Source organism: Heterodontus francisci, chromosome 2 (assembly GCF_036365525.1).
Source record: "Heterodontus francisci isolate sHetFra1 chromosome 2, sHetFra1.hap1, whole genome shotgun sequence".
NCBI classification, from domain to species: Eukaryota; Metazoa; Chordata; class Chondrichthyes; order Heterodontiformes; family Heterodontidae; genus Heterodontus; species Heterodontus francisci.
Genome location: NC_090372.1, coordinates 102393719 through 102416707, shown reverse-complemented (window position 1 = coordinate 102416707; position 22989 = coordinate 102393719). Strand labels below are relative to the sequence as shown.

The 22989-nt window shown below is 45.0% G+C and overlaps 1 protein-coding gene across 1 annotated transcript in view; it reads left to right on the top strand.

Annotated features, from left to right (window-relative positions):
- LOC137380687 (leucine-rich repeat-containing protein 72) overlaps window positions 1–22989 on the top strand; it is a 111949-nt gene that overhangs the window by 37725 nt on the left and 51235 nt on the right. The window contains exon 4 of the mRNA XM_068052930.1: window positions 13822–13903. Coding sequence (XP_067909031.1) covers window positions 13822–13903 — 82 coding nt within the window. The remainder of the gene's footprint in view (window positions 1–13821; window positions 13904–22989) is intronic.

The following is a 22989-nucleotide window of genomic DNA, read 5'->3' as shown; positions in this document are numbered from 1 at the left end:
CCTGAATTGAATGGGTTCTTCTGAAACAAAGAAGGTACAAAGTGGAAACATCATAACTGGATTATTCTGATCCTGAACTCATCAAGAGACATTTTTGAATTGAATAGGCTCTTCTGAAAAAAAAAGGCGTGAAGTAGCCACATCCTAGGCCATTGTTGGTCACCACAGGAGGGAAATCCATATCGCCCAACAGAGACAAAGGTGCGGAACCATTTTGGTCCTTAAAGTCCCTGAAGAGAAACATAGAGAGACACCCAGAGCGAAGCTTCACCAAGAATCTTGTTTCCAGCTACGGGGCTGGGAGAAATTCAGCAAGCCAGAAGGGAAGTGCCCTGCTATAGAATTCTACATCTTTTCTCAAGCAGCACTGAATTAGAAGTGATCCACTGTGTTCAACTAAACTTTTAACCACGAGAGAAACCTACAAATCTCAGACCTGCAATCAACGAGAACTTGACTTCTGAGAGAATTCAACAGGTTGACCGTGACCCCCAAAACCTGATACTTGATGGGTCTGTGGGTTAGCTCTTCCAAATTTGTTACAAGTCCCCAAATGTTAGTGAGGAGGACTTTGCAGGGTCAGCTAGGTTGGGTTTGCATTTGTTGTTTCCAGTGCCAAGGTTGATGCCAGGTGGTCCATCCGATTTTATTCTTTTTTTGACTTTTCTGTAGCATTTTGATACAATTGAGGGGCTTGCTAGGCCATTCAAGGGGGTGGATGGGGCAACCACATTGCTGTGGGTCAGGAGTCACATCTAGGCCAGATTGGGTACGGACGGTAGATTTTCTTACCTAAAGGACACTAGAGAACTAGATGGGGTGTTATGGGATTTTCACTCTTTCCGATGGGTTTTTATTTTTAACAACAATCTGGTAGTTTCATGAACATTATTAAGGAGACCCCAGCTTTTTATTTCAGATTATTAATTAATTGAATTTAAATTCCACCAGCTGCCATGGTGGGATTTGCACTCATATCTTCGGCGTATTAATCCAGGCCTTTGAGTTACTAGCCGAGAGACATTACCACTATGCTACCATTCATATAAATAGTGTCATGGTCTTGTAGGTTTTTTTCGGGAATATGCTGTTTGCCTTTAAGGCTTGCAAAGGATCAGTATTGCTTTAAGAACTAGCAAGCCTCAGGAGTTATAGGAAGGTGCATTTTCGTTGCCTTAGATACAGCCATTTGGAGACTGCGATTCAAGGGGTGCATTCTCGTTACCATAGATACAGCCACTGGGAGTGAATATTAAGGGATACATTTGTTAAAATTCAATTTTGAACTGGCTTTTTAGTTGAAGACAGTTTGTTCTAACAGAACACAGATACAAAGACATACAGACACAGCTGGTGTTGGCACCTGAAGAAAGAGTTCTCAACCATTTAAACTGAAGGAATAGGATTTTAGTCTGTTTAATTATTATCTCTCAAAATTCTAAAAGTCAACCCAAATCAGAGATCTCTGCTATTTTAAATTGAAGAAAGGGAAGTTAGACTGTGACAATCTTTTATCCCTCAAAAAACTCTAAAGTCAAATTGATTCTCTTGAAAGTGTTTACAAGGCATTAATTGTTGAAATTTGCTGGAGAAGGAAAGCGACGTTCTGTGAGGACTTAAAGCAACATTCTGTGAGGACTTCAAGTAACATTGGACTGTAAATTTGCAAGGACTCTAATTTTTTCTATTTTAAATGTTGTTTATATCTTCATAGTGTTTAAGAATTTCGTTCTTCTAATTAAAGAGTTAATTTGTTGATTTAAAGACACCTGGTTTGGTTAGCCTCATTCGGGGGGTTAATAGATGGTACAATTTGGCTGGGTCTTTCTTTAATTTGGAAAGTTTTAAATGATATGTTAGGCAATCTGTGGAGCAACGGGATTGAATTATCAGTGTGTTTCTCCCACCACAATCAGAATCATATATTTCGATTGGGGGCTTTGACAGGAGCTGTCATAACAATGGCATCCATAGAAATTCTGCTGTCCACTACTTTAGTCAGCTCATCAAACAATTCAATCAGTTTGTCAGGCATGACCTACTCTTTATCATTGCCAATTTTTAAGAGGACCACACTGCTCTTTACCACCCTCTTTTTCCTAATACAATTGTAAAAGATTTTTTGTATTGATTTGGATATCCCTTGCAACTTTCTATTCATACTCTCTTTTTGTAGCTCTTACTGTCTATTTTGTCACCCTTTGCTGCTCTTTGATCTCTCACATTCTCCAAAATCTGTGCAGCTTTTTACATTCTTGAATAATTTTCCTTTTAGCTTTATGTTGTCCCTTACCTTTTTGATCATCCATGGCTTCATTTTTGGCAAGTAGAGCTCTTGTCCTCTTGTCCCTTAGGGGTATAAACTGGTGCTGTATCAATTAAATTTTTTTTGAACTGATCTTTTGTTGTTTTACCCATTCACAGATTAGCTTAGTTTACTGTGGACAATCTCTGTCTCCTTCCGTTGAAATTGGCCTTACTGAAACTGATAATCTTAGCTGTTTCACATTTCTCCTTCACAAACACTCCATTGAACTGAGTAATACTATGCTCGCTAATAAGTAAATAGTCGTTTGGTAGTACAGAATTTGAGAATTGCTGAAAATAGAGACATGTTGTCAAAGCTTTTTGTCTTGCACTCATCAGGACTATTTGCAAGAATATCCATGAGAAGAGAGTGCTGATTCATTGGCAAGTGAGCTCTGATTGGTAGAGGCATTGGCATGGAGATGCATCAGTATATAGTGACTGACAGCTAACTGCCAAGCTTTGTTTGAAATTTAAATCAGGCAGCTTGACTCTGATTGGTCAAGGCATTGCCCTGAGGAATGAACCAGCGAATGGCTGACAATTATTTTGCTCAACTGAAACAGGCGCAATGTGTGTACATGTTCTTTCTGTCTGCAAAATAAATGTTCGTGCACCATTAGGCTGTTAACCAAATCTGGCTCTTTGGTCATTATTAAATCTAATATTGCCTGCTCCTTCATTAATTTTAGGACATATTGGGTGGAATTTTATTTAAACAGTCCCATGGGGACATGGAAACAGTCCCATCGTAACATGGTTGGTTGGCAGCGGGTCGGGAACCCGTTTGCTTTGTTAGAGGGTTCTGCTGTGGCTCTTTAACTCAGCCACGACATTAGCGTCCTGTTTTCGAGTTTCCTGACCATTCACAGAATGCGGCATGATGACGACCTGTGCTCTGTCAAAGAAGGAGCTCTGTTAAAGAAAAGGACCCGGTCAGGGTCCAAATGGCTACAGGCAACCTTTGCTGTGAAGGCTTGTGCAGTGAAAAACTGGGAGGAAGAAATGGGAGGAAGACATGGGAAGGCTGCCCCCAATCCCACCCCACCCTGGTTCTCTGACCCTTTCCTGAAGGTCATGCCGAAGGCGGTGAGGGCCCATAGGGACATGCTGTTTCCTCAGGACGAGAGGAAGAGGCTAGCCACGTTGATGAAACAAGAAGTAGCTGAGGCAGGCAACAGCAGGAATGTGGTGCTGAGGACTTGGATACAGTGGCAAAAATGTTTTAATGACCTCACTTGGTCAGGAAAGGTGAGTGGCATACCACTTTCAGGTGTCAGCCATCACTCTCTGACTTCCCTAGCATTCTCCTGCACAGCAATCCTCTGACAAACACACTTTGTAGTTCTATACATTCCTTTCTCTCCAGGCACCTCTTCAAATCTCCATCTGAACAGCCAACACTCACATTCACTCTCAACCTATTTCTATCTCACATCCATCCCTCACAGTCACCCTCAACAAATGAGTTGTCTGGTAGGTCCTCAGAGGGTAGCCCTCGTCTCCAAGGAGTCACATGCTGTTGCTATTTAGAGGAGCGAAAACCTGTGGAAGATGTGACTGCCGCAGAATGAATGAATCATAACAGCTCCTTGGATATCTGGTGCAGACATGCATCATAACCTTCTGGCGGTCACAAACGAGGTGAACATTGAGGGAGTAGAAACCCTTGTGATTGATGAACACTCCAGGCTAATCTGAGGGTGCCTTGATTGCCTCGTGTGTCGTCAGTGGCTCCCTGCACTTGTGGGAATCCAGCAGTGAAACCGACAGCCCTCTGTGTTTGGCCTCTAACAACACCTCCATCAACAATGGGAAGGCAGAGGACATCAGTGTCAGCAAGTTAGTTCCCAGGACATAGCTGCAATGTCAAGGTAACAATACTGCTCTCGTATTCTCTGCTTACACCTTCACTACCTTCAGCCTCACTGCACAGAATACTCCACTCCCATGCTTCCCTTCACTCTCCTACAATCACTGCACCACACTTCACTACACCTCCTTCTCCTCAGACTCTCACACACACTACTATTGTACCCCCACTTCCCCAAATCTTAGATTTGGCAGAATGATACCAGCTATTTGACCGTGACAGATACATTTTCTAAACTACTTACAAGATTGTCACTAACCAACTCCCTTCTTGCAGGAGAACGTCACCCATAACACCATACATCTGACAACCAGTGGAAGAAAGAAAGACCACCTGCAGATCCTCTATCCCAGGAGGAAAGCATCATGGATAGGGGAAGAATCTCTTTTTTCCTTATAACTTCTACCTCACCCGACACTGCATGATAAACTGCAGATGCTTTCACAGCCATTTATTTCTCTCTGTGCTCTTCCTTTACGTTGAAAACTTACCCTTGCACATCTCTTTTATTTCCAGTGCTGAAGACATCCTCATATCACAGCCACTTGAAAAGAGGAGGCCAGTGTTCCTGATGATGTCGCGCCAATCAATCACACCGCGCAAGCATCAGTTCAGATACTTTTAAAAAATTATTTCATGGGATGTGGATGCTGCTAGCAAGGCCCGCATTTGTTGCCTATCCCTAATTGCCCTTGAGAAGGTGGTGGTGAGGAGCCTTCTTGAACCACTGCAGTCCATATCGTGCGGGTATATCCACAGTGCTGTTAAGGGAGGGAGTTCCAGGTTTTGATCCAGCGACAGTGAAGGAACGGCAATATATTTCCAAGTTAGGATGGTGTGTAATTTGAAGGGGAACTTGCAAGTGATGGTATTCCCATGCGTCTGTTGCCCTTGTTCTTTTAGGTGAAAAGGGTCGTGGGTTTGGAAGGTGCTTTCTAAGGAAGCGTGATGAGTTGCTGCCGTGCATCTTGTTGTGTATGGTACACACTGCTGCCACTGTCCGTTGGTGGTGCAGAGAATGAATGTTTAAGGTATTGGATGGGGTACCAATCAATCGGGCTGCTTTATTCTGGATGGTGTTGAGCTCCCTGAGTGTTGGAGCCACACTCATCCAGGCAAGTGGAGAGTATTCCATCACACTCCTAAATTGTGCATTGTCCAGGTCTTGCTGCATATGGACATGGACTGCTTCAGTATCTGAGGAGTTGTGAATGTTACTGAATATCGTACAATCATCAGCGAACATTCCCACTTCTGACCTTATGATGGATGAAGCAACTGAAGATGGCTGGGCCCAGACACTGCTCTGAGGAACTCCTGCAGCAATGTCCTGGGACTGAATGATTGGCCTCTAACAACCACAACCATCTTCCTTTGTGATGGGTATGAATCCAACCAGTGAAGAGTTTTCCTCTTGATTCCCATAGACTTCAGTTTGGCTAGGCCTCCTTGATGCCACATTCAGTCAAATGCTGCCAGGCCAATCATTCTCACTGGCACCAAGCGTACTGAAGAGGCTAGACTGGAGCAGCGTCTTCACATGGTGAATCGCTGGGCAGAACTGTACAAGAGCTATGGAAGGGGGATCGGTGCCAGCTCGCCAGAGCACAAGATCACATACGAACTAATGCTGCAGAGAACTCAGATGCTGATTTTGAGGATCCAGTCGACCAAAGAAGGCTGATGGGCCTATATCACAAAATCTAGGTACTCTGGGAAGCCTGTCAGCGTGTTTTAGCACAATGTCATGGAACATGGAGGAATCCAGCTTCAACTTACGTCAAGGTTTCACACAGAGCATGTCATCTGTGAACTTGGAAATACCACATTTGGTCCCCACATCAAATCATTGATGTATATTGTGAATAGCTGGGGCCCAAGCACTGATCCCTGTGGTACCCCACTAGTCACAGTCTGCCAACGCGAGAATGACCCATTTATTCCTACTCTCTGCTTCCTGCCTGTTAACCAACCCTTAATGCATGCCAGTATATTACCTCCTATCCCATGTGCTTTAATTTTGCTAACCAACCTCCTTTTGGTGACTCTATCAAAAGCCTTCTGAAAATCCAAGTATACCACGTCCACCGACTCCCCTTTATCAATTCTGTTAGTAACATCCTCAAAAAACTCCAACAGATTCGTCAAACATGATTTCCCATTCATAAATCCATGTTGACTGTGCTCAATCAGATCATTATTATCCAAGTGTCCATTTATCACATCCATTAGACTAGATTCTAGCATTTTCCCAATGACTGATGTAAGGCTAACAGGTCTGTAATTCCTGTTTTCTCTCTCCCTCCCTTCTTAAATAGTGGGGTGACATTTGCAACCTTCCAATCTGCAGGAACCGCTCAAGACTCTATTGAATTTTGGAAGATTATCACCAATGCATCCACTATCTCCATAGCTACCTCTTTCAACACTCTGGTATGTAGAATATCAGGTCCTGGGGACTTATCAACCTTCAGCCCCATTAATTTCTCCAATACAGCCCTCTTACTAATACTAATTTCCTTCAATTCCTCATTCTCCCTAATCCCTTGGATCTCTAATTCTGGGAGATTTCTTGTATCTTCCTCAGTGAAGACAGACACAAAGTAATCATTCAGCTTCTCTGCCATTTCTATATTCCCCATTATAATTTCTCCTGACTTTGCCTGTAATGGACCCACATTTGTCTTAGCCAAATGTTTGCTTTTTACATACCTAAAAGGCATTTCATACATTACTCCTCAGTGAAAGTCATGTTGGAAAAATGTTCCTTAAATACCTACAGATTTGGCCTTTTGCACAATGCCCTCCTCTTCCCTCTTGATGCAGCTGCTCATGTTCTCTTCTGTCTTCCTGGTTGTTCTTCCTCATCCTCCAGTCTTAAAGACAGTCCTATGAGACCACCCGTGTTTGCAATCAGACTCTTTCTGAGGCAGGCAACAACAACAATGCAAAAGCAACAAAATCTTTCTCGCTAGACAGAGGCAGCCCCATCAAACCCTGTCCCCTGGCTCCCCACGAGTGCAGTCAAACTGTTTATCCACTATGCATAATTGCCTATAATTACTTCAGAAGTGGTCATTATGGATCGAATTTTCTCTGTAGTTCAAAATATCCCACTGTTTATCAGTTACAATTTAATGTATCTACATATTGCTTTTTACATGACATGAACATTAAAGCATGTTAAAGTGCCACTGGTACATCATTATTTGAAACAAAAAAGTCAAATTTTGATATTCTGAAAGACTTATTGTAATGTTTTCTTTATTAAAACCTATTGAACTACAATTTGGTCCGTGCCATTTTTTGGATGTGAGGGTCGCGATTCGTGGCTTGCCCATGCCTGTTGAGGTGGAAGTAAGCAGCACACAAATTTGGTACTGCAACCTCATTTACCTGATTGTAGCGTTGGGCTAAGCAGGTTCCATACTGCTGGCTGCCTCAGTGCTCTGCAGGGAGTTGAGCAACGTGTGTTACCAGCACGTGGTGCAGCTAGCCATCTGTTCCTATATTAGAAGCAAAATACTGCGGATGCTGGAAATCTGAAACAAAAACAAGAAATGCTGGATTCACTCAGCAGGTCTGGCAGCATCTGTGGAAAGAGAAGCAGAGTTAACGTTTCGGGTCAGTGACCCTTCTTCGGAACTGACAAATATTAGAAAAGTCACAGATTATAAACAAGTGAGGTGGGGGTTGGGCAAGAGATAACAAAGGAGAAGGTGCAGATTGGACCAGGCCACATAGCTGACCAAAAGGTCACGGAGCAAAGGCAAACAATATGTTAATGGTGTGTTGAAAGACAAAGCATTAGTACAGATTAGGTGTGAATATACTGAATATTGAACAGCAGCAAGTGCAAACCTGAAGAAAAACAACCTGAAAAAAACAGTGGGTGAGCAAACTGAACAAACTAAGATGAAATGAAATAAATGCAAAAAAAGATTGTAAAAAATGTAAAAAGGAATGTAAAAAAAAAAAAGGAAGAAAAAATAACTAAAAATGACTAAAAATGAAAGTAAAGTGGGGGCTGTCATGCTCTGAAATTATTGAACTCAATGTTCAGTCCGGCAGGCTGTAGTGTGCCTAATCGGTAGATGAGATGCTGTTCCTCGAGCTTGCGTTGATGTTCACTGGAACACTGCAGCAATCCCAGGACAGAGATGTGAGCATGAGAGCAGGGGGGAGTGTTGAAATGGCAAGCAACCGGAAGCTCAGGGTCCTGCTTGCGGACTGAGCGGAGATGTTCCGCAAAGCGGTCACCCAGTCTGCGCTTGGTCTCCCCAATGTAGAGGAGACCACACTGTGAGCAGCGAATACAGTATACTACATTGAAAGAAGTACAAGTAAATCGCTGCTTCACCTGAAAGGAGTGTTTGGGGCCTGGGATAGTGAGGAGAGAGGAGGTAAATGGGCAGGTATTACACCTCCTGCGATTGCAAGGGAAGGTGCCCTGGGACGGGGACGAGGTGGTGGGGGTAATGGAGGAGTGGACCAGGGTGTCGCGGAGGGAACGATCCCTTCGGAATGCTGACAGGGGAAGGGAGGGGAAGATGCGACTGGTAGTGGCATCACGCTGGAGGTGGCGAAAATGGCGGAGGATGATCCTTTGGATATGGAGGCTGGTGGGATGAAAAGTGAGGACAAGGGGAACCCTGTCACGGTTCTGGGAGGGAGGGGAAGGGGTGAGGGTAGAGGTGCGGGGAATGGGTCGGACACGGTTGAGGGCCCTGTCAACCACAGTGGGGGGAAATCCTCGGTTGAGGAAAAAGGAGGTCATATCAGAAGCACCGTCATGGAAGGTAGCATCATCAGAGCAGATGCGTCGGAGACGGAGAAACTGGGAGAATGGAATGGAGTCCTTACAGGAGGTAGGGTGTGAAGAAGTGTAGTCGAGGTAGCTGTGGGAGTCAGTGGGCTTATAATGGATATTGGTAGACAACCTATCCCCAGAGATGGAGACAGAGAAGTCGAGGAAGGGAAGGGAAGTGTCAGAGATGGACCATGTAAAGGTGAGAGAAGGGTGGAAATTGGAAGCAAAGTTGATAAAGTTTTCTAGTTCGGGGCGGGAGCAGGAAACGGCACCGATACAGTCATCAATGTACTGGAAAAAGAGTTGGGGGAGGGGGCCTGAGTAGGACTGGAACAAAGAATGCTCGACATATCCCACAAAAAGACAGGCATAACTAGGACCCATGCGGGTACCCGTAGCGACACCTTTTACTTGAAGGAAATGCATGGAGTTGAAGGAGAAGTTGTTCAATGTGAGAACAAGTTCAGCCAGGCGGAGGAGGGTGTTGGTGGATGGGGACTGGTTGGGCCTCTGTTCCAGGAAGAAGCGGAGAGCCCTCAAACCATCCTGGTGGGGGATGGAGGTGTAGAGCGATTGGACGTCCATAGTGAAGAGGAGGCGGTTGGGACCAGGAAACTGGAAATTGTCAAAATGACGTAGGGCGTCAGAAGAGTCACGGATGTAGGTGGGAAGAGACTGGACCAGCGGAGAAAAGATAGAGTCTAGATAGGAAGAAATAAGTTCAGTGGGGCAGGAGCAGGCTGACACAATGGGTCTGCCGGGACAGTCCCGTTTGTGGATTTTGGGAAGGAGGTAGAAGCGGGCTGTCCGGGGTTGCGGGACTATGAGGTTGGAAGCTGTAGAGGGAAGATCGCCAGAGGAGATGAGGTCAGTGACAGTCCTTTGGACGGTGGCTTGATGTTCGGTGGTGGGGTCATGGTCCAGAGGGAGGTAGGAAGAGGTGTCTGTGAGTTGGCGTTGAGCTTCTGCAAGGTAGAGGTCGGTACGCCATACAACAACAGCACCACCCTTGTCTGCAGGTTTGATGACCATGTCGGGGTTAGACCTGAGAGAACGGAGTGCCTCAAGTTCAGAGGGGGACAGGTTAGAGTGAGTGAGGGGGGCAGAGAAATTGAGACGACCAATGTCTCGCCGACAGTTTTCAATGAAGAGATCAAGAGCGGGTAAGAGGCCAGGGTGAGGGGTCCAGGTAGAGGGAGAATGCTGGAGGCGGGTGAATGGGTCTGCTGGTCGGGGGGAGGACTCCTGGTCGAAGAAGTGAGCCCGGAGGCGGAGGCGACGGAAGAAGAGCTCAACGTCATGCCGAGCGCGAAATTCATTGAGGTGGGGGCGTAAGGGGATAAAACTGAGACCTTTGCTGAGTACAGAACGCTCAGCATCAGAGAGGGGGAGGTCAGAGGGTATAGTGAATACACGGCAAGGGGTCAGATCAGAAGGGGTGGGGTCAGAGGGAAGCGAAGCGGAAGGAGGATCTGGAGGGGCATTAGTCCCCATCAGCTGCTGGAGCTTGCGTTCCTTAACACCTGAAAGGAAGAAAAAAAGTTTTTTGTTAATGCGTCGGATGAGACGTAAGATGAGATGAAACTGCGGAGTAGAACAGATTTGAGATAAGGTGAGACGGTGCTGCTGGAGAGAGGTCCAGTGTGTGCATATGGCGGCGCATAGCACTGAGTGTGGATCTCAGGATGCGGCGAGAGTAGCAGTCCGAGGAACGTTGTATTTCTCGGAGATACCTGTGATCCTGGGTGGTTTCAAAGCATGATGGGTGAAACTGCAGTTGGAATCCACGTGGAATCAGTCGGAGCCGGAGACAGTCACTGAGGAAGGTGAGCCATCTGTTCCTAAGCAGTTTGTCTTCCTTAGAGGGAAGCTGCTTTGAACTACAGGAGCTGCTGCTAAATACTATTGCTGCAATTGTAGACAAGGAAAATGGAACACCAGGGCAGAAGTCTAATGCCCTCACACAGATGTTCACGGTCAGTGAATGCATCTTCAAAGGACATCTCCTACCCACCATTCCACTAGCCTCCCACACTGCTCTATGCAACACCCCTCCATCACACCCACATTCTGACACTCAGGACTCACGCTTAATATCCAAATATTCTACCTCACCTTAACTCACTTTCCAATGATGCCAGCCTCACAACCACCTCTTGCTGCTTCCACATACCTCCAACTATTCAGCTGTGGCAGGCACATCACCCAAACATAGTGCAACTCTATCGCAGATGTTCTTCCCTCTCTCTTACACGACAACATGGCATACAATAGAAGAGAGCAGAACAGAACCGGGGTGTGGGGGGAGGGGATCAAAGCCACCTGCATCTCCTGAGCCCGACAGAGGAGATAGTTTACTGCATCATGGGATAGCTTTCTTTTTATATTTGTTCATGGGATGTGGGTGTTGCTGGCATCCGCCATCCCTGAGAAAATTGAGGATGACTGTATATTCCTGCCTTATGCCCAGCTCACCCTCAACCTACTATCTGCTATGATGAGCACACTGCAGATGGTGTCAGCATAGAGATCTTGCTTTCCACCCCACCTCTTCCCTCACACCTAACCTTCCCCTTCTGATTTCAGCTTTCAGACATCCAAGAACTGCCACCTGCCCAGCCATAGCAGCCCCATAAGGAGGAGAGAGAGCAACACTATACCACTGATGAAGAGACCCCATCACTTGATCTGACACTTGTAGCCATCAGCTCAGATATTAGCACTGTGCATACCTTAAAGGCTAGCATGGAGTTGGAATCTGCACATGGTGCGTCAATGGGCTACAGCCAGATCATGAGGAAAGGATGGTTTGTATGCCAGCTCACCGGAGGGTGAGGTTGCAGACAGGTTCCATTACAGGGGACTCAGGTGAGGAACTCAGTGAGGTCGCATACAGGTGATAGCTGATGGGCATGCACACAGAGATAATGAGTGCATTGGCTAGCCTGCCAAACAGCCTCCTGTCACTGCCAAGGAGCATGGAAGATTCCGGCTTCAGCTTGGCAGAGCTTTTCCTCTTCGCACCATCTTCTGCATTTGCCTGTTAGTGTTGCAACTCCCAGACCTATTGCAGCCTTTGTGTGGACTGGTCACCAAATCCTCTGTGAGGATGCAGCAACACTCCCTGCCAAATCCAGGAACTCACCACAACACCTTCAAAAACACTCCACAGTACTTCCAGATATCTTGCAATAGCAGAAGTTATTCAAAATTACCTTACTGCAAGTTTGGTGCCTGGTCCTTTATGTAACAATAGTGCTGGCCCCCTCTTGCAGCTTAACTCTTGTTTGGAGAGTGAATTCGTCCAATGGGCCTGTGTTGTGCTAATTTGGAAGTTGAGCATTAAATCAGCTGGTGAGTGATGCCATGACCAGGCCAGATACTTCCAGTGCACGCAGGGGAAGTGAACGCCCTTCTCAGCGTGGGCAGCGCCAGAAGCGGCTGGAGGTGCAGCCCGTCCCACTGGGAAGATGTTCTGTAGTGCTATTTCCTGCAGTGTTATGCATCCGAATTTCACGTCCTTATTTTAAATTTGTATCCTTGGCATTTAAAAGCAAAATGCCCAACAAATTCAATTGTGCTATTGTATTTGATTTAAATAAGATTAATGTTGTAGGAATCCCAAATCAATAGCCTAGAAATCATAGTGATCTCTGTACCTGAATAAATAGACCCGAGCTGCACCTGATATTGGACTTCATGTAAATGAGGCCATGAGGAAGCTTTGAATTTCAGGGCATTGCTTTGCCAGCAGCGGCTGTCATGTAGGCCATTAAAGGAGATGTGATTGCAATTGGGAAAGGGAGAGTGACCAGGGATGGTCAGGCAATCAGGACATTTGGTTGGGAGGCAATTGGGATGGGGGTTGAGGCAGTGATTGGGAGGGAGCCAGAGTGGTAGCCAGTAGCTTTAATGTATGGTCAGAGGAGCATTAATTCTTCCAGCTTCACATTCAAGTAAGAATCTTTTACAAATTTACCTTTTTGGTGGAGGCCTGCATAGGTCCCTTTAAGGACTGCTGGTTAGGTGGCATATAAATTGGGTTCCCTGAATTCCTGAGTGCATTCAGGGCATCCCAGTTTTGCCCAAGGGGTCGTAATGCCTGTTTCAGGCATGGACTCTGGACGCCTACTTGTTTGCAGGTACCACACATGGTATAATGAGCTTGCACTACATGTCTGCCATTTTGGAGGCTTTGGCATCTATTTAGTGCTCAAAGAAACGAGCACAGTGCCATCAGTTTTCTAAGCCTATGTGTTCAAGCATTGTGAACAAATGGTTGTTAATTTTACTTTAGTTTCTCTGCTGGCAAGAAAGCCACTTTTTTAAAATTCATTCATGGGATGTGGACATTGCTGGCAAGCCCAGCATTTATTGCCTATTCCTAATTGCCCATCAGAAAATGAATGTTATTTTATAATGTTAAAGGAGAAATGTAATTTTGAGGGAGAGTTTTACAAGTATTTTTAGTATTTGAAATGCTGTGCTAGAAAACAACAGTGAATTTGCTGAAACATTTGTACTTCAGGTAAATTATACTCATCAAATTGCTGTGTCTGACTGTTCTAGTTCACAATAGTTTTCTAGTAGATTTCATTGTTACAATTTGATTCATTAGCAAACACCAATCAAATAATTGTGTAAAAATACTCATGAGCTGTACCTCAATAACTGCATTTTGCACACCATGCTTACAAATGGAAGTGAGTGGTCATGTAACATGACCACACCATACCTCTTTTTCTATCAATGTTTCATTAAGTATGAATTGTCACTATTGACATTTCTTTTGGTATTAATAAATCATTCTGTTACCATTTGTTTATTACAGATTAAAAAGTTACATTTCTTGAGACTGAATTTTCACCTCAAAGAATTATATTTACACAACAACCTGCTCACTGATATAACAGGTACAATACAATCTTTTCATGAGTACAATTAATTTTGAATTGTGTTGCTTGCTGACTTAAATATTTTGTGAGTTTTTTTTATTGTAGCTCAAGTTATATCATGTTAGAGTCATACAGCACTGAAACAGGCCCTTCGGCCCACCGAGTCTGTGCTGACCATCAACCACCCATTTATACTAATCCTACATTAATCCCATATTCCCTACCACATCCCCTCCTTCCCTCAATTCTCCTACCACCTACCTACACTAGGGGCACTTTACAATGGCCAATTTACCCATCAACCTGCAAATCTTTGGCTGTGGGAGGAAATCGGAGCACCTGGCGGAAACCCACACAGTCACAGGGAGAACTTGTAAACTCCGCACAGGCAGTACCCAGAACCAAACCCGGGTTGCTGGAGCTGTGAGGCTGTAGTGCTAACCACTGCACCATTGTGCTGCCCTGTTGCCACTTCTATTACCAGTGGAATATTTTTGTGTAACAAGCAAAATACTGTAGATGCTAAAAATTTGAAACAAAAGCAAAAAATGCTGAAAACACTCAGCTCGTCAGGTGGCATCTATGGAGAGAACAAAAGTCGATGTTTCGGGTATCATTCTTCCTCAGAACTGAATGTTTTCAGTGTTTTTATTTAGAATATTATTGTAATGTCTTTAAGTTCACTTTTACACATTCAATTCTTAAATATTTTATGTACGGTGAACTTTTCATTGCTGGTCATTTCAAACTTCACATAATAACCCTTTGTAATCGAAAAGTTAAGATTATTTTCAAAGATAACGTGTTTCATATAGGTAACAGAAATTGTTAGCTTGGTGACAGGACCACAATTTAAGTATTAAATATTTGAATAAATTAAAATACCTGAATTAATTAATTTCATGTTGCCTCCTAATGTCCTGCTGCAATCTTCACTCCACCAACCGGGCATTGCTACGCCTTCGGATCCCCGTCTGGGGAAACGAGGTGGAACACTTGTGGGGTGTGAGAGGGGAGGAAGGTTTATCAGTTCGGGGGTGATGATCGGAGTCAAATTGGCGTCATGGGTGTAGGGGATGGTGGGAAGGGTTGTGGGTGAACATTTGTGCAGTTTGCTGGGGCGGGGGTGGTGGGGGGAAGGGCAGAAGGTAAAGGTAAGTGTTTTGGGGGAAGGGCAAATAATTAATTTAATTGTTATTGGGTGGGTGGGAGAGGGGCAAAAGAGATGTATTTATTATTTTGAATTCCATTTAACTTTAAATATTTAAATTTTCTGGTAGAGCTGACAGCCCTTTAAAAATGGTGTCAGCATCTGCTCAAAGGCAGTTGACGCCATTGCTGGGGACGGACGGCTAGCCCCCTCCACGTGAATGGTGGTGGGGGGGAAGGAGTGTGGCCCGTCTCAGCTGTGTAAATGAGCTGCTGCGCTTGGAATCACGACAGCTCTTTGGCGTGCGGCTTGTGCAGGTGGGCCGCCATTTTTTTCTCCTCGTAAGGGGTTTTGCTAGTGCTGTTGGGGAGGGTTTAAACTCGCTTGCCAGGAGGATGGGAACCTGAGAGTAGATTCAGAATGGAGAAAAGAAAAGTTGAAAATGGAAGGTAGAAATTTATTCAACATGTTTGGAAGGCAGAGGAAACAAAGGCTAGAAATTAGACAACAAGGGAACTTGGCAGTGATAAGTGGTATCTTCTTCAGTGCAAGAAGTCTAGGGAATAAGGCAGATGAGCTAAGAGTGCAGATTGACACAGGGGAGTATGGTATTATAGCTGTTACTGAAACATGCCTGATTGAAGGGCAGAAATGGCAGCTTAACATTCCTGGTTACAGGGTTTTCAGCTGAGATAGAGAGGGGATAAAAAGGGGAGGGGGTCACAATATTGCTTAAAGAAACAATTGTAGTTGTAAGGAGGGATGATATGGTAGAAGGATCATCAAATGAGACCAAAAATAGAAAATGTTGGAAATACTTAGCAGATCAGGGATGGGCAATAAATGCAGGCCTAGCCAGCGATGCCCACATCCCATGAACAAATTTAAAAAAATGATCAGACAGCATCAGTGGAGAGAAGAGTTAATGTTTCAGGTCGATGTAAGGTCATCAACTTGAAAAGTTAACTCTGTTTTCTCTCCACAGATGCTGCCTGACTTGCTGAGCATTTCCAGCATTTTCTGTTTTTGTTTCAGATTTCCAGCATCTGCAGTATTTTGCTTTTGTGTCAAATGAGGCCATATGGGTTGAACGGAAGAACAAAAACTGGGCTTCATACTACTGACGGTGTACTATATAGACCCCCGAACAGTCAGAGGGAGATAAAAGAGCAAATATGTAGGTAAATCTCTGAGAAGTGTAAAAGCAATAGGGCAGGAGTAGTAGGTGATTTCAACTACTCTAATATTAACTGGGATAGAATTAGTGTAAAAGGCACAGAAGGAGCGGAATTCTTAAAATGCATTCAGGCAAACCCTTTTAGCCAGTACGTAGCAAACCCAACAAGAGAGGGGGCAGTTCTGGATTTAATTTTAGGGAATGAAGCTGGGCAGATGGAAGGGGTATCAGTTGGGGAGCACTTTGGTAGAAGTCATCATAATTCAGTTAGATTTAGGGTAGTTGTGGAAAAGGACAAGGATAGAATATGGAATAAAAGTTCTCAACTGGGGAAAAGCTAATTTTACTAAGCTGAGATGTGATTTTAGCTAAAGTGGACTGGAAACAGCTACTTGAAGGTAAATCAGTGCCAGATCAGTGGGAAGCATTCAAAGAGAAATAGTGAGGGTTTAGAGCAAGCATATTCCCTTAAAGAAAAAGGGTGGGACTAACAAATCCAGAAGCCCCTGGATATCAAGGGGCTTAAAGGAGAGGATAAAAAAGGGAAGTTTATGACAGATACTGAGGGCTCAATACTGCAGAAAACCTAGGTGAGTATAAAAATATAGGGGTGAAATTAAAAAGGAAATTAGGAAAGCAAAGAGAGGTCATGAAAAAATATTGACAAGTAAAATCAAAGAAAACCCAAAGATTTTTTATAAATACATAAAGAGCAAGAGGATAACTAAAGAAAGAGTAGATCCTTTTAGGGACCATAAGGGTAATCTATGCGTGGAGGTGGAGGAAGTGGGCATGGTTCTTAATGAATGCTTTGTGCCTGTTTTCACAAAAGAGAGGGACAATGCAGACCTGCAATCATGGAGGAGGAGTTTGAAATATTAGATAAAATTAAAATAGTGAGAAAGTATTAAAGGGTTTAACATTTTTGAATGTGGATAAATCCTCAGGCTCAGATAAATGTATCCTAGGCTGTTAAGGGAAGCAAGAAGAGCAATAGCAGAGGCGCTGACCATCATTTTCCAATCCTGTCTGACTACAGATGTAGTGTCACAGGACTGGAGGACAGGTAACGCTGTACCATTGTTTTGAAAGGTTGAAAGGGATAGACCAAGTAATTACAAGCCAGTCAACCTACCTTCGGTGGTGGTAAAATTATTGGAAAAAATTCTGAGGAACAGGATAACTCTTCATTTATAAAGACGTGGATTAATCAAAGACAGTGAGCACAGATTTGTTAAGGGAGGGTTGTGTCTGACTAACATGATTTAATTTTTTGAGGTTAGCAAGGCAAGGGAATACACAATAAATGGTAGGATACTGAGAAGTTTAGAGGAACACAGGGACCTTGCAATGCATATCCACAGATCCCTGAAGGTGGCTGGACACGTAGATAAGGAGGTCAAGAAAGCATACTTACCTTTGGTTTTATTAGCCGAGGCATAGAGTATAAGAGCAGGGAAGTTATACTGAAATTGTGTAAAACACTGGTTAAGCCATAACTGGAGGACTGCATGCAGTTCTGGTCATCGCACTATAGGAACAATGTGATTGCACGAGAGTGGGTGCAGTGGAGATTCATGAGGATGTTGCCTGGATGGGAAAATTATAGTTATGAGGAAAGATTGGATAGGCTAGGATTGTTTTCTTTGGAACAGAGGAGGCTGAGGGGAGACCTAATTGAAGTGTATAAATTATAAAGGTTCTAGATAGAGCGGATAGGAAGGCCCTACTCCCCTTGGTTGAGGGGTCCATAACCACGGGTCATAGATTTAGGATAAGAGGTTGGAGGTTTAGAGGAGATTTGAGGAGAATTAATTTTCTCGCAGAGGGTGTTGGTGATCTGGAACTCACTACCTGAAAGGGTGATAGAGGCAGAAACCCTCACAGCTTTTAAAAAGTACTTGGATATGTACTTGAAGTGCCATAACCTACAAGGCTACGGACCAAGAGCCGGAAAGTGGGATTAGGCTGGGTGGCTCCTTGTCAGCCGGTTCAGACAAGGTGGGCCAAATGGCCTCTTTCCGTGCTGTACATTTTTATGATACCATGATTTTTCCATTTTGATATGATTTCTTTTGGGCCTCCTTATCTCGAGAGACAATGGATACGTGCCTGGCGGTGGTCAGTGGTTTGTGAAGCAGCGCCTGGAGTGGCTATAAAGGCCAATTCTAGAGTGACAGGCTCTTCCACAGGTGCTGCAGAGAAATTTGTTTGTCGGGGCTGTTGCACAGTTGGCTCTCCCCTTGCGCCTCTGTCTTTTTTCCTGCCAACTACTAAGTCTCTTTGACTCGCCACATTTTAGCCCTGTCTTTATGGCTGCCCGCCAGCTCTGGCGAACGCTGGCAACTGACTCCCACGACTTGTGATCAATGTCACAGGATTTCATGTCGCGTTTGCAGACGTCTTTAAAGCGGAGACATGGACGGCCGGTGGGTCTGATACCAGTGGCGAGCTCGTTGTACAATGTGTCTTTGGGGATTCTGCCATCTTCCATGCGGCTAACATGGCCAAGCCATCTCAAGCGCCGCTGACTCAGTAGTGTGTACAAGCTGGGGATGTTGGCCGCTTCGAGGACTTCTGTGTTGGAGATACGGTCCTGCCACCTGATGCCAAGTACTCTCCGGAGGCAGCGATGATGGAATGAATTGAGACGTCGCTCTTGGCTGGCATACGTTGTCCAGGCCTCGCTGCCGTAGAGCAAGGTACTGAGGACACAGGCCTGATACACTCGGACTTTTGTGTTCCGTGTCAGTGCGCCATTTTCCCACACTCTCTTGGCCAGTCTGGACATAGCAGTGGAAGCCTTACCCATGCGCTTGTTGATTTCTGCATCTAGAGACAGGTTACTGGTGATAGTTGAGCCTAGGTAGGTGAACTCTTGAACCACTTCCAGAGCGTGGTCGCCAATATTGATGGATGGAGCATTTCTGACGTCCTGCCCCATGATGTTCGTTTTCTTGAGGCTGATGGTTAGGCCAAATTCATTGCAGGCAGCCGCAAACCTGTCGATGAGGCTCTGCAGGCAGTCTTCAGTGTGAGATGTTAAAGCAGCATCGTCAGCAAAGAGGAGTTCCCTGATGAGGACTTTCCGTACTTTGGACTTCGCTCTTAGACGGGCAAGGTTGAACAACCTGCCCCCTGATCTTGTGTGGAGGAATATTCCTTCTTCAGAGGACTTGAACGCATGTGAAAGCAGCAGGGAGAAGAAAATCCCAAAAAGTGTGGGTGCGAGAACACAGCCCTGTTTCACACCACTCAGGATAGGAAAGGGCTCTGATGAGGAGCCACCATGTTGAATTGTGCCTTTCATATTGTCATGGAATGAGGTGATGATACTTAGTAGCTTTGGTGGGCATCCGATCTTTTCTAGTAGTCTGAAGAGACCACGTCTACTGACGAGGTCAAAGGTGTTGGTGAGATCAATGAAAGCAATGTAGAGGGGCATCTGTTGTTCACGGCATTTCTCCTGTATCTGACGAAGGGAGAACAGCATGTCAACGGTCGATCTCTCTGCACGAAAGCCACACTGTGCCTCAGGTTAGATGCGCTCGGCCAGCTTCTGGAGCCTGTTCAGAGCGACTCGAGCAAAGACTTTCCCCACTATGCTGAGCAAATCGGAACTCCATTGATGCCATTGATTCTCTAGCCAGCAGAAAAGCCCCTGGGAAGGACAGCATTACCCCTGAAATAATCAAGAGTGCCAAGCACTACATGAACTGCTATGCCTGTGCTGGGACGAGGGAGCAGTACCCAGGACATGCGCGATGTCAATATCATCACCCTCTATAAAAACAAAGGTGACCGCGGTGACTGCAACAACTACCGTGGAATCTCCCTGCTCAGCATAGTGGGGAAAGATATGATTTAATAGTGCAATTATGATGTAAGGCTATTGTTGGTATAATGGCTTACCATTATAGTAGATGATTTACTGTTGTGAAGATTTTCTGAGGATTCAGTCTGGATTTTAAATAATAGAGTCTGCAGATCAGAGTATGAGGAAATAAAGTAAGTTAACTAAGTAAGTATGTAACTAAAATATATTCAAACCATTTGTTTCTGCATGAGAAATCAGAAAATCATTAGATCGAATTCAGTCATTGCTTCTCATCTCACTCCATGGTGCAAATTATCTAATAGTACGTGTTACTACATTTGAAGTGTAGCAAGCATGACCATTTAAACTAACCCTAACCATTTAAATTAAACTAGAACATTATTGAAAAGGTTTGAGACTTAGATTATTAACAATTGGAAATCACAATTTAACAATGTTCATGGCCAGAACCTAGTTTATTTCTGAGATTTAAACTGTGGAAATATCTACCTCCTCCAGTCTGCTAATCTTCTTACAATTTACAAGTTCTTAGATCTTAAGCTTAGCATTACCGAGACACCTCTTGATTTACTTTTCCTCCAGCAACTTTCCCTCTCTTTCCAGATAGAACTGTCTACTTGTGGGGTTCACAGAAACTACCTCAAACTGCAATGATGGTCTGAATTTTCCTAAGTCGGCAAGATGATGTAAACTGTAAATTTTACTATCTAGCATGCCAACTCCACCATTGATAATTTACACCATATTTTTCTGTACTTCTAATTAATGCAATGAGCAGAGTAACAAATTAGAAATGGCACAGCTACTGCCCATTATACTTTCCATCACTTCATATACATTCATTGATACCTTCAATTTAAACTGTCCTGTTGCTGCTTGGCTTTGCCTGCCATGGATTAAGTATTAGAACACATATCAATATGCAGTTGTGGAATTGTCTTTATTAAGCATTTATTTATTCTTGAGGTACATGTTAGCTAAACAAATTATGAAGTAGCAGATTAGCAACAATAAAGGCTTAAAAATGAAACATTGTTAAACTAAATAGTAAATAAATGTTTTATTGATATGAAGATAGTATTTAAAAGCCTGTTTTCAGCATGTCCTGATCAGCAAACAATATGCAAACGTTATAGAATAATACCCGAACAGCAATGTCCTGATTAACATGTTATTTAAATTAAATCTGAGAATGCAATCAAATTCAATAAATCATGGCAGTGGCAGGTCTGCAGCACTATTATTTTAAGTCTGACTGACAGTGGCTTGAAAATTGGCTTAAATTCAGGAAAATTGTGATTACTATTGATTTTAATGGGGGTGGAGTTATGGATAATTACTTTCTAACTATTGCAAGGGCAATGAGAAGAGGTGCAAAACTTTCAGGAAAATATGGAGTTGCATAATTAATGACAATTTACTCCATAATTTGCTCATTCCTTTGTGCCATTCAAGGATTCCTACATAGTAGATGCACTATTACAATGGTACAAGACCCCAGGAATTCTGGACTAATATGCATAATACTTGTAGAAAGTACATCTACATGCACTTCCTTCTTTCCAATAGCATTTCCTGTCTCCACATTTAGGGCTGGATTTTGTGCAGGAGGCAGGGCTTCCGGCGCATGGGCAACCCCGCTTCAGTATTTTTATGGTCCCCCAGAGTGATCCTCCGTTCTTTTGGGATCAAAGTTTTAGCAGGAGGTTCCCTGTCCCTTTAAAAGCTTTATAGGGATGGGGATCCCACCTCCAAGAGCTGCTGACCGATCACAGGGCCGGCAGCTCAGCCGTACTGGCAGTACCACTGGGAGCAGTGGCCACTGCCGGTACTGCAGATGCCTCAGACTCAGGCCCAGGGATGGAACCCCGGAACACAGGCAGGTGAGGTGGGGTTGCTGGGACCAGTCTGGAAGGCCCTAGCGAGGGGGCATGATTGTTCGGTGCAGGGGAGGGGGCTCCCGGGGGGGTACAGCTGCTCCCGGGAGGGTCCTCATGGGCCACAAATTTCCCATGAAGGAAGGAACCTCTCCCAAGCCCAGAGGGAGGGCGCCTTGTTTTACAAAGCATCCTCCCCACATGCCGGAGACACCCCCGCCCCCCCCCCACCACTGGTAAGATCCCACCGATTGGAACTGGGAATCCCGGCATCGGGTTCCGTGGTGGGTGGTGCCACTCTGATTTTCTGGTCTTCCGCCTTCCAGCCAAGCACAAGATCCGGCCCTTATTGTGAAAACTATGGCTGGGATTTTATGGGCTGCCCCAAGGCGGGATTGGAGGCGGGGGGGCACGGACAATTGTGGCGGGGGAGGTGGCAGGATGGAGGGCCAATCGCCTCCACGTCGCCCAGTGATCTTCCCGGGAGTGGGATAGACTGACGATGGCCTTCCCACCCAGAGGCAAATTGAGGCCCTTAAAGTAACCTATTAACGGCAAATTAAGTGCTTCTTCCCTCTGCCGCTGGGATCTGACCAGTGGTGGGGATGGCCTCCACCGCGTGGGAGGGTGCCTTGCCCTCTGGGCTCGAGAGGGGTGTCCCTTCTTTGTGGGCAATTTGCAGTCCACAGAAGACCTCCACTGGGACCAATTCACCCCCTGGGAGACCACTCCCCCCGGATCGCAAGACCACGCCCCAACCCCCCCTTTCCTGGGCCATCTTGACTGGCCCAGCGACTCCACCTCACTTACCTCTTCTCCAAGGTTCCCGTGCTGGCTACCACTCTCGGTGGCGCTGCCAATACCGCTGAGCTGCCAGCCCTGTGGTTGGCCAGCAGCTCTTGGACGCGGGATCCCTGGACCTTTGAAGTCTTTAAGGTTCCCGCCACCTTTTCAGCCCAGTGCCGAGAGCCCTGCCTCCAGCTCAAACTCCAGCCCTATTTGTGCGAACTTGGCCTGCTGTAATTGCATGCTCAGCCCATTGGAGGCTTCAGTGCAACCACT